The sequence below is a fragment of the Gymnoscopelus microlampas genome, assembly GCF_963454915.1.
Source record: "Gymnoscopelus microlampas genome assembly, chromosome: 13".
NCBI classification, from domain to species: domain Eukaryota; kingdom Metazoa; phylum Chordata; class Actinopteri; order Myctophiformes; family Myctophidae; genus Gymnoscopelus; species Gymnoscopelus microlampas.
The window spans coordinates 7,373,847-7,386,192 of record NC_139950.1 but is presented as its reverse complement, the minus strand read 5'-3'; the positions used below and the strand labels follow the sequence as shown (position 1 = coordinate 7,386,192).

General features: G+C 39.6%; 2 protein-coding genes across 2 annotated transcripts in view; one reads left to right on the top strand and one right to left on the bottom strand.

Moving 5' to 3' along the window:
• LOC311058421 (histone H3.2) overlaps positions 1 to 12,346 on the bottom strand; it is a gene marked incomplete at its 3' end in the record, with an annotated part of 204,516 nt that overhangs the window by 43,810 nt on the left and 148,360 nt on the right. The window lies entirely within an intron of this gene.
• On the top strand, positions 4,675 to 11,156 carry LOC311058486 (NFU1 iron-sulfur cluster scaffold homolog, mitochondrial). The gene is made up of 8 exons (XM_084075946.1): positions 4,675 to 4,744; positions 5,561 to 5,652; positions 5,817 to 5,952; positions 6,680 to 6,746; positions 7,358 to 7,469; positions 7,628 to 7,691; positions 9,749 to 9,923; positions 10,472 to 11,156. Exons 1-8 carry the CDS (start codon positions 4,680 to 4,682, stop codon positions 10,538 to 10,540), a joined length of 780 nt encoding a protein of 259 aa, XP_083932072.1. The 5' UTR covers positions 4,675 to 4,679; the 3' UTR covers positions 10,541 to 11,156.

Below are 12,346 nucleotides of genomic sequence, written 5' to 3'. Positions count from 1 at the left end.
TGGCTAGTAGAAGACCTAGGATAACAAGGTCCAGGTAAGTAAGCAGAGATCAAACACACCATAAGAAGATATATGGAAAAAGGCTGGAATGCATACACTGCACACAAAGATGAACTGGGACTAGAAGGGAACACAGACTAGGAAGGGAAGGATAATGAGGGACAGGTGACACTAATCGGGGTGGGGTAGACAATAACACAGGTGGGAAACACACACAGTCAGGAAGTGGAGCATCCAAGGCGGTGAGTATGTCAAAATAATGGTCCCAGATGATGAACCACCAGGGGCCTAGAGGCAGGAACCAAGGGACTCTCCCTCACAGGTTTGGAACGTGAGGTGAATCCTCATGGATCTGGGGAGTCTGAGTCACATGGCCACCAGATGAATCACCTTAGAGACTGCAACAGGCGCCACAAACCAGGGAGCCAGCTTGCAGGATTCCACACACAGGGGGAGGAGGTCTTGGGTTGACGGCCAATCTCTCTGACCAGGCCGGTAGGTGGGAGTTACGGCACGCCAGCATCCTTTTGTAAGCGGCCAAGCTTCTGATGGGCCCGGAAAAAGAAAACCTTAGGAAAAGGGGATGGTGACCTCCATCTCCTGTTTAGGCGGCTGGTAGGTGCACTGAAAGAGAGAGAGACTAGTAGAGCTAGGCAAGGTGACGTGTTTGTACTCTACCCAGATTATAGGTGTTTGCTCCAGGTGTCCAGATTCTGGTTGACAAGGCAGCATAGACCAGCTCCGTTTGAGGGGGACAGGTGTGGTACCTGGAGGAGAGGCTCACACTGACATGTGGTGCCGAGAAGAGAACAGAGCACTCGAGAACTAGGAAATTAACTGTGGCCTCTGGTCTGACACCACATTCCCTGGGACTCCGCCCTCTCTTTGGTGGAGGTAAACGTAGGCAGAGGAAAGAAGTGAACCATTAGTCTGTTCACCATCGTCAGAATGGTGGTGTCATCTTCAGAGGGGGGTAACGATGTGGCGCAGTCCGAGGAGATGTCAGGCCAGGGGCGATGGGGCACAGGGAGCGGACGCAGGAGACCAGGAGGCGGGTGTACACATGAGAGGAGAAACAGGGGGTGTGAAACAAATATATGGCCTTGGAACGATAAGAGGCAGGAACAAATAGCTGGGAGAGGGCTGCACTGATGCCACAAAGACAAACGGGTTCAGCATGTCTCAAAGAACGTCATTCACCACAGGGCCTGAAACACAGAGCTGTCGGCTGAGTTCATAGTCTTAGCCCGGTTTGTACTGTAGTGGCTGGTAAAATAAATAAATAAATGGATGACTCATAGACAGAAATCTTGATTTTAAAAAAACAGTCTTCACTGGCAAAGGTTCTGTACAAAGGGAGTCAGTCAAACAAATCTGGAAAGGAGAAGACAAAGGCGAGGTCCAAGTAAACAAACAATCAAAGACACCAGGAGAACTAGATATGAGGGAAAAGGCTGTAACGGGTAGGGAGAAGAACTGGCCCTGACAGAAATGCACTGGGGATAATGAGGGACAGCTGAAAGCAATTGGAAGGGGTAGACAATCAGGCGGGAAACACACAAGGGACGGAAGTGAGGTCTCTAAAATGGGACTGGGAGGTGAAATTATAACAAATAAATAAATTAATAATGAATACGTCAACACAAGGGATGCCAACAAACTGAACAAGCTGGCAATGAAGGCTAGCTCCACAGTTGGGGTTAAATGGGACAGAGGTCCCAGTGGAGGATGAGGAGGAAGATGATCATAATCATAATAAAGCCCTATTATCCCCTATTATGATGTGCTTGCGGGAATAAGGAGCTTGCGGGAATAAGTCACAGAACAAAACAAATTAACTTGTTGTACAGTCCTTTGTGGGTGCAGACTACAGCAGTGTTTCACAAATATAGGGTCGCAACCCCATTTTGGGTTAGGGTTATTTTGGAAAGCATTCTTACCCTTAAGTGACTTGAACTTTGGAGGGATCACAGACAGTCAAGATTTGATATATTGTGCTTTCAGGGATGCTCTTCTGCATACCTTGGTTGTAACCATTCTGTCAGCTCAAACCAGTTTGGCCATTCCCCTCTGACCTCTGGCATCAACAGGGCATTGTAGGCATTTTTTACTTGGGGGACACAGGATCTGGCCCTGCACTCTACATAGTTTCATATTTACTGTTATAGTCTGTACATGATCCATTCATATTAATTGGCTTGGCGATAGATAAATATTCATCCGGGAGCAGTATGGGTTAGCGCCCCAGCCTGTGTGTGTCTTCCGTGAGGAAGAAGCCCAACAAATCCACAGTGAGGCCTTTAGGAGCGCCATTCAAGCAAGCCGCAAGTGGAGCCTGCAGTACCACCACGGACCAAGAAACCATCACGCCAGAAGGAAATGTTTGGAACGGGGGAAGTCTGGCAGACATCTGCAAACATTCACTTTCACTTGTGTCTAGAGAGTAATTAACTGGAAATCACTTGATCATGGTACGTGCGTTTATCTGCTATTTAAATATAATACATAATTACACAAAGTGAAATATGTCAAACCTGTATCTCCTATATCCAGCCTATATCCAGTATCTCAAAAATATTGAAAGATTGTATTTATAATACCAAAATATCAACCTTGTGAAAAGTATGTTCATTCATTATGCACTCAATGCTCTTCTTTTACACAAATGACTGCATCAATGGAGTGTGGCAGGGAGGTGATCAGCCTGCAGCACGGCTGAGGTCGCTTTGACACTTGACAGCCCTTGTTTTTCTTGGAAATAAGGGATGCCCGGAATGCGGAATGGTGTCCCTTATTTGAATATCAGGTTGCCAGTCCACGTTAGCCTCGCGTGGCCAGACAATATCACACGACACACTGCGTGGATATTAGTCTGGTCCCTATCAACGATAGATTTTTTTTCCAAGGGGCGGTTACAAAAAGATCCAAACGGACTCTATTGGTTAGACCTACACCAATCAGAGCAGTGCTTCCTTGTACGAACGAATCAGAGCAGTGCTCCCTTGTACGTCATTGCTCCAAATAAGGTGATAAGCCCGCCCACATTTGGATACTGGGCCCTGTATGGTCCCTCACGACTTCCTAGGGAGAGAAATGGAATCTCTATTGAGGGGGGCCAGACCTAATCTGCCGAGGGCTAAAGTGCGATGCAATTTTGCAAAGGCAGATTCGTCTGGAACCAGGCTAAGTCCACGTGCCAAGTCCTGCTGGGAAGGCTAGCTCCACAGTTGAAGTTAAAGGGGACAAAGGTATCAGTGGAGGATGAGGAGGAGGATGATCATCATCATAATAAAGCCCTATTATCCCCTCTATGATGTGCTTGCGGGAATAAGGAGCGGTTTCAGTCAGAGAACAACACAAAGTAACTTGTAGTACAGTCCTTTGTGGGTGCAGACTGCAGCAGTGTTTCACAAATATAGGGTTGCAACCCCATTTTGGGTTTTGGGTTATTTTGGGAAAGCATTCTTACCCTTAACTTGAACTTTGGAGGGATCACAGAAAGGTTTAATGTGTTGTGCTTTCAGGGATGCTCTTCTGCAATCTGCATACCTTGTAACCATTCTGTCAGCTCAAACCAGTTTGGCCATTCTCCTCTGACCTTTGGTCACACCTTTGATCGCACCTTTGGTCAGAGGAGGCAACAAGGCATTTTGTAGGTGGGGGACACAGGATCTGGCCCTGCACTCTACATATAGTCTCATATTTACTGTTATAGTCTGTACATGATCCATTCATACTATATTAATTGGCTTGGCGATAGATAAATATTCATGCATAGCTAATATACACTGGTGATAGAGTGTACATTATTTATACTTATATTTCACTTATTCTGAGTCAGACCAAGTGCAGATTGTGAGACTCTATATATGTCTATTTTATTTTTAATTTCTCTACCTGTGCTGTGTTTCTGCTTGCTGCTAAAACACTTGACTTTCCCCACATGAATCAATACTACTTTGCAAACTCAACTATGCAACTCAAATTAATTTGATCCACATCTAAACTATAATTCAGTGGTGGAAAAGGTACTCAAATGTTTTACTTAATTAAAAGTATCAATATCACAATATAGAAATACTCTGTTACAAGTGAAAGTCCGGTATTCAAAATGTACTTCAGTAAAGTACAAAAGTATTGGCATCAAAATATACTTACAAAAAGTAAAAGTACTCATTATGCACAATGTCACATTTCAAAAGTTATCATAATGTGCAAAAAAAAATAATGTTTTCTTAAAAAAAAAAATCTTTTGCAAATAGCCAAAGTTTAAATAGGTCTGAAGTGGTTAATGTATGTTTTGTAATAATAATCAAAATCTACAGAGTAACTACGTTTTCAAATAATTGCAGTGGAGTAAAAGTAGGGCCTACAATATTTGCCACTGATTTAGTTGAGTAGAAGTAAAAGTATTGATATCTGGAAATACTCCAGTAATGTAAAAGTACCTCAAAACTGTACTTACTTGAGCATGTACTTAGTTACTTTCCACCACCACTGGAAATATATTCATTATTAAAAAATATATTACACTTCTTAACTCTTGACATTTTCACTTCAATAATTTCTCTCAAAAACATGTCTTCTAAACTATAATTAATTATTGTAAATAAAATGTAATCACATCAGGATAATGCCGTGTCTACCCACATGGGGTCCTCGTCTCCAAAACAAACAAAATGGCGGCGCACATGAGATTGGCTCTTCATCAGATACTACGGTCAACAAGTCCTGCGCAATTTAGGTTGTTATTTCAACACTACGTTACATTTGCACCTCATTTAACTAGCTCTGAGTTCTTATACTCAATAACAAGCCGTTCCATTGTGTATAGTGTTAACTATAATAGCCACAGTTATCATCATCATCAGAGCTATAGGCTAATGTTTCAAGCTAGCGTGAGGGTTAGGTTAAATGTTATGTTCACTCATGTTGTTATTTTATAGCCAATAGCCATCAGTGGTGTAAAGTAACTAAGTACATGTACTCAAGTACTGTAATCAGGTACAATTGTCAGGTACTTTTACGTTACTGGAGTAATTCGGATTTTCCATACTTTTATTTCTACTCCACTAAATATCAGAGGCAAATATTGTACGTATTACTCCACGACAATTAGTTACTTTCTAGATTTTGATTGTTACAAAACATACATTAACCAGTTCAGCTCTATATTTATTTGCTTGAGCTTGTAGATCTGCTATTTTTAAAAGTTTTTTAGACATTTTAGACATAATAACTTTTGAAACAGAACATTCTGCATAATGAGTGCTTTTACTTTTGGTACTTTAAGTATATTTTGATGCCAATGCTTTTGCACTTTTACTCAAGTAAATTCTGATTACTGGACTTTTACTTGTATCAGAGTGTTTCTACATCGCAGTGTTGATACTTTTGCTTGAGTACAACATTTGAGTACTTTTTCCACCACTGATAGCCATCATATTTTATTTTATTTTATACGATATTCCCTTATACTATTCTATTTTATGATACTCTATTTAAACATACTCATACACTGAGCTAATTGACATGTCTTATATCCCCATGATGCTATAAGGTTTGCAGGCAAATCAAGAAACCAATACCACACGCAGTGTGCTGGTACAAAAGATCAACTTCTACATGTGACAGGAGCTACAAACTTCACATGTGAGAAAGCCTGATGAGTCTTAATATGTTCAGTCTAATGTTCAGTTTTTGGCCTCCGTTACTTTCATTCTGAAAATACCTTCATGCTATAACAATGAACATTTGGGCCAGAAACAAACAAACGAAACATTTACAAATACCTGTTTGTTCAAATAATGTTTCAGGGCGACACTTGTCCATTCAGACACAGGATACGCCAAACCCTAGCAGCTTGAAGTTTCTCCCTGGCAAACCCGTCTTAGGAACTGGGACCCTGGACTTTCCTTCTCCGAAGACTGCAGAATGTTCATCATTAGCCAGGTGCTATGGCTTTTGACGTTTCATTTGAATGTTTCACAACTCAATTTGAATACTGCCTGAGATAATGAGGCATGGTGGTTGAAGAGTGTATAATGGTAATGATTGTGTGTAAGTGATAGTACTGTACAGTATGTCATATTTATGGTGTCTATGAATGATTTTCTAATTCACTTTTGTAACAAATATCTGTACACAGTACATTTCTGCATAAACAAAATTAACACGGAATTATAGGACCATACCATTGGTCAATGGTCTAGCATGTTTGCCCATTGACTACAACTCATGGTATACTTTAGGTGTTTAGTAATGATTTCCAAAGCATACTGTGGTTTGCTAGATGGTTCTGTGTGTTACATTCACACTTTCAGAGACACAAACTTGCTTGATATATACGTAGGTAATCCAACACCCTAAATATCATTGCACAGTTAATTTTGTCGTTTGTTTATTATTAATCATGTTTTAAATGCGTTTTTTATTTGAAAAGCCTGATTTGCAAAGTAAATTAATAACCACACTATGCTGGTTTCCCAGCATTGACTAAGTTATTCAGGTAAGCACACATATAAAACCATTAACGGACAAATTGTATATCTTCATGCATGATATATTGAAGTTGTGAAAGGTCAGTGATGTATGATGGTGGTATGATCCTCTAGCATGGTCATGGAATGTTTTGACTTATGTTGAATAATATATGATAACTATCATTTTGCACCCACAGGGACCTCTTTGAAATTGAGGGAGTAAAAAGTGTCTTCTTTGGCCCAGACTTTATAACAGTCACCAAGGTATGTTTGTAGCATGTGCTGATACAGCATACCTGCATGATTCATTTCATATGCAACATATCTGTCCAAATATTCAAAGCGATTTTGAACTTCTGCCTAGCCATGATATGAGTCAAAATATTGTTGCTCGTCTTAATGTGTTGCTTTCTGGGATCGAGGAACCGGATTGTAAGAACTCATTGTACTGTATGTCATAGGCGAAAATACACAAAGTAACGTTCTGCAAAAACAGATAGACATTTGGCAGTTTGTAGATCAGCTATTTGATGTACAGCTAAATAAAGTGGTTAAAAAAGAAATCTGTTTGTTGGCGTTTGTTTACATTATGTGCTAAAAGTGTGATTTTCAGAAGTATTTTGCTGTATATACTGAGCAAATCTAATTGCTACTTCCAGTTATTGATTCATAGAGCCCAGAAGCAACAGATAAAGATGGACAATATTTGGACATATCATTCTTAGGTAGCTATATATTTAGCAGAACAAGTCCCAAAAACATTTTGCTGCTTGTACTTGTTTAAGTCAGTGACAAATAAAACCTCATTGATTCTTCATTCTATACACCCCATAGTTCAAAGTTCAACATTGCTTTTATGTTTTAATACATTTTAGGCAGATGAGGATGTGGAATGGACAGACATTAAACGTAATGCTGTGGAGGCCATTGCCAAGTTCTTTGAGAGCGGAGACCCTATAACAACAGGGGTGGTGCACCATGAAAGCAGTGAGTATGAAACACACCTACCAAGCTTCTCTGTGAAACACGCATCTAGAGCCCTGGAACCCAGTCCTGTTGCAGCCCTCTACTGGACATGTACCTTATTTGCCCATCCTGTTAATAGACATCTCATTATTGCATGTTGTCTCAATTGTACACTGCAGGTCATTCTGAAGATGATGATGAAATTGTATCTATGATCAAGGAACTTCTGGATACAAGAATCAGGTACACATTTATCCCCCCTCTGGTCATTCCTTTTTATGGCCAGTTGGGATATTCTTTTCCTTACTTCTGGTCAGACTGAATTGAATACATGTATTTCTGTTGGATTTTTTTTTACAGTCTGATATGACACAGTAAGGGTGTTGGAAGATAACTATACATGTAAAAATCGCGATTCTTATTATTTCAATTCCAACAATTCCAAATTTCCAAAAAATGATTTTTCTTTTTTTTTTAAATAAGCATATATAAATATATATATATATTTTGCTGGTAGAAGTCACAGGAGTTCTTACTCTATGGTGTATGTGTGATATGTAAGTGTTATGTAAGCTTACCATAATCACTTCAGCACAGGGGAGGTGTGTGTGTCACTGTCCAGCTGACGCTCGTTGACGCTCGTTAATGTTACTTCCATCAAGGAAATGATGTCGTGTTTCTGCATCAAATAGAACTACAATTAATCCAAGATACCACAAAAGCCAAGAATTTTTACAAAAAGCCTTCTCTGGTATTACATATTTTTTCAATTTTTTATCGAATCTTGACCCTAAGAATCTCAATCAAATCGAATCATAAGATAGCAGAAGATTCACAGCCCTATGGCACATGGCACACAGACACGGACACCTATTGAGTTTCAGCAAGTCCTCTTCAGACCCACAGACAGACAAACGTGGATTGTCGCTTCTAGACAACTGCTGGTCTGACCGTATTCCCACAGCATGTATGCGGTTCATCAGCGGTCGTATGGTGCCCGAGTTATGTCCCACACACACACACACACACACACACACACACACACACACACACACACACACACACACACACACACACACACACAGTGGTAAATCTGACATAGTTGGCATCAACCAGTGGCAGTTGCATAAACATGTTTGTCTTTCTGGGTGCATCTAACCATTATAATATATCAGGACATTCTGTCTTCTCGGCTTTGGTCAGAGAACTACAGTGTGTGTCTGATGTACTTCTCCCTTGAGATCGTGCAATAAGATTCAAACTTATTAATAGTTGACTCCATCTGCCTCAGCACCCTGACTGAACCTTTAATTACTTGACAAGCCCATGGCTATTTGAGAATCAAAAACGTATCACTATTGCAAACCAAAAGCCAATTGTCACTTCTCTTACAAATATGGCTCAAGTGAATAGAAACACAAAGAGCTAGCCTTGCACATGGACTAACTTAGCAGTCATGGAACACATATTACCATAATGCAAACAAAAATCTATTGGCATGATACTAATCTTGTAGGGTGTTTTCATATTGGGTATGACTCATTTGTTCTGTGCCTGAGTATTAAGTGTCCGCCCTCCCCACTCTCCCACTGCTCAGCTTTTACATTAGTAATGTTGTTCTGCACCCAAGTACAATTGTGTTGTTTTCACACCTGATGCAAACTGCACCCTGGTACTTATGAAACATACTCAAGACCACCTTTTCAAGTGGACACTGGGTACAGTACACAGTGTTCACACTAAAATTAACTGATTATGAGATGATCTATATACTACACTTGGATTCTGGCCTGGGTCCCTTGTTGTGAAAACACCCTTATTTTATGTCAGGAAATAAGAAGTCAGACAGATCAGGTTGGTTAGCACATTGGTTCTCAAATTGGGATCCGGGGACCCCCAGGGGTCCTGGGGTGGGGTTCCAGTGGGCCCCTGCAAAAGTAGTTAATATAGCGTCATAATCATTTTAACCACTTTATCCATTTATACGTTGGCTATTCTAAAGATAGCAGATATACAAGCTCACAGAGCGTCACTTCGTGCCACGCTGCGAGCTTGTACATCATCTATTTTTGAAGATAATTGAAAAATATTGATTTTTTAAAACACAAATCTTCTCTTCTGGGGGGTCCCTGGCACAAAACCTTTTCAGATGGGGGTCCGCGGCCAAATACATATCAATTTGGGGGTCCTGCACGAAAACGTTTGAGAACCACTGAGTTAGCATAATTTAACCGTAGCATTCTGACTTACTCCACCCCTTTCTTTCTCTCTGCTCTTTCCCGGTGAACGTTCCCCTCCAGACCTACAGTGCAAGAGGACGGTGGCGATGTCATCTTCAAGGGCTTTGAGGACGGCACCGTCAAGTTGAAGCTGGTGGGCTCCTGCACCGGCTGTCCCAGCTCCACCGTGACACTGAAGGGCGGCATTCAGAACATGCTCCAGTTTTACATCCCAGAGGTAGACGACGTGGAACAGGTGATTATTAACGACATATCAACACTCTTTATGTCCACACCAAAGTCTTATTAACCCATAAGACCATTTCTTTGGGCTATTCAAAAAATAGCAGATATCTTTGCCGCTCTATGAGCTTGTAGATCTGCTATTTTTGGAGAAAACGTGAAAAGTTGTACAAATCTTTGAATATATATTCTTTAAAGCGAACATTTGTAAAATATTTTGTTCCAGGCACCGCCAAAATTTAAAAAATAGCAGATCTACAAGCTCACAGCGCGACACTTGGTGCCGCGCTGTGAGCTTGTATATCTGCTATTTTTGAATAGCCAAAGTATAAAATAATGGTTTAAGTGGATACACAGATGCGTTCCCGGTCTTAAAGGGTTAAAGATAACAAGGAATATATAATGTTGCTCAAGTCATGAGATAAGAATAAAATGGAATAAAAAATGTTCTCTTTCTGCAATATTATTTTTCATTCTACCTACCTATTGCAGATTTTTGCAATTGTATATGGGGGGCAAGAATAGCCACACCTTCATTTGATTGTCTTTCTTTTCCTCCAGGTGGAAGATGAATTGGATGAAATCAGTGCAAAGGTGTTTTCTGAGCTGGAGCAAAAATTAAAGGAGTAATGCATGCCTTCACCCACATACCAGTACACACATACCAGTACCACATGCCCCAAATACACACACACACCCATAATATAGGAAATGCTTGTGAATATAAAAGAAAAACCTGTCTTGCACTACTTTCCCCTGGTACCATTCTGCAATGCAATCGTGTCTGTGAGAAGTTAACCTTCCGTGTACCTTTGCATATTAACCGTTAGTGTTCAAGCTGTCAATTTATGTACATATTGTATGAAGCTGTTCTAGTGGAAGAGAGCTATATGTGAATACCGGCAACTAGGATGTAAGATGGAATATTCTGTTCTGCTGATGACTGTAAATGTTGTATTTACTGCTTTTTCGTATTCCTATTGTATGTTTTGAACGAATAATTTTGTATGGTGGAAAAAAACATGAGGCTTTTTGAAGCTGCTAATGGTCTGCGCTGATAATGCCCAGAATGACTAATTAGGAATGGAATGTTATATTTGTTAATATATAGAGCACCGGCCTATTACTCTGTATGTAAAAAAGAGTGTGTATAGTGCAGTAAACTATAAGATCATTAGGTTATTTATGGCTGTACATCACTTAAACAATAAATAAATTAAGCATATGGCTATGCGACCCACTGAAATTATGTTTTCATTTTTCCATTCTTAAGACCCCCCCCCCCCCCCCCCCCCCTGAAAACTGTACTTGTGTGTGAGAAACCTTTTTTGTTTGTTTTACTTTTAATTACTATTTTCCTTTCATAACTTAATTTGTGCAGTGGTAAAAACAACATACAGACACAATACACAGATAGGCTACCCAGGTCAAAATACAAACTAACAAACCCGCATTTCTATATGTAATCATATGACAAATGGCAAAATGACAAGCTTTAAGATATGTTTTCACAGTGATTGCATTTATTTATTCATTCATTTGTAGTTAAAGTGGAAGCTGACAGACGGGACATTTGGCTGCAGTGGTGTAAAGTAACTAAGTACATGTACTCAAGAACTGTACTCAGCAGCTCCTCGACTGTGGAATGCTCTCCCAGACCATCTGAGAGCACCACAGTCCATTGACACTTTTAAAAGGGGCCTAAAAACCTTCCTTTTTAACAAGGCATTTGCCTAGATAGAGATGTAGTTGTTTTATTCTTTTTAAACTTCTACTGTGTTTTGATGACTTGATTTGAAGTTTATTCATTTCACTGTCTTTTATCATTGTTGTCTTCTTCTTTCTTCTTTTTTTGTTTTTAAACCTGTAGCACTTTGAGATTTGTTTAAAATATAAAGTGCGTTACAAATAAAATGTATTATTATTATTATTATTATTACTCAAGTACCCATTTTAGGAATTTTTACTTTACTGGATTATTTTCAATTTTCAGAACTTTTACTTCTACTCCACTACACCTCAGAGGCAAATATTGTACTTTTACTCCACTCCAATTTTTTGAAAACTTTAGTTACTAAATTACTTTGTAAATTGTTATTACAAAACATACATTAACCATTTTAACCCTACATACTTTATATCTACAAGCTCACACGGCGTGCTGTGAGCTTCTAGATCTGCTGTTTTCAAAAGTTTTTTATACATTTTGAACACTTGTGAAATATGACATTCTGCATAATGAGTACTCTTACTTTTAGTACTTTTTAAGTACATTTTGAAACCAATACTTTTGTACTTTACTCAAGTACATTTTTGAATTGCAGACTTTTACTTGTAACAGAGTATTTCTTATTTTCTGCATTGCCGTGTTGATGTTTTTAGTTAAGTAAAACATGTGAGTACTTTTACCACCACAGACAGACAGGAGGACATTTG

Coding starts and splice junctions, on each gene's coding strand:
- LOC311058486 (XM_084075946.1), top strand. CDS start 4,680: ATGGCGGCGCACATGAGATTGGCTCTTCATCAGATACTACGGTCAACA. Junction 5,653..5,816: donor AGGAGCTACAAACTTCACAT/GTGAGAAAGCCT, acceptor ATAATGTTTCAG/GGCGACACTTGTCCATTCAG. Junction 7,692..9,748: donor CTTCTGGATACAAGAATCAG/GTACACATTTAT, acceptor GTTCCCCTCCAG/ACCTACAGTGCAAGAGGACG.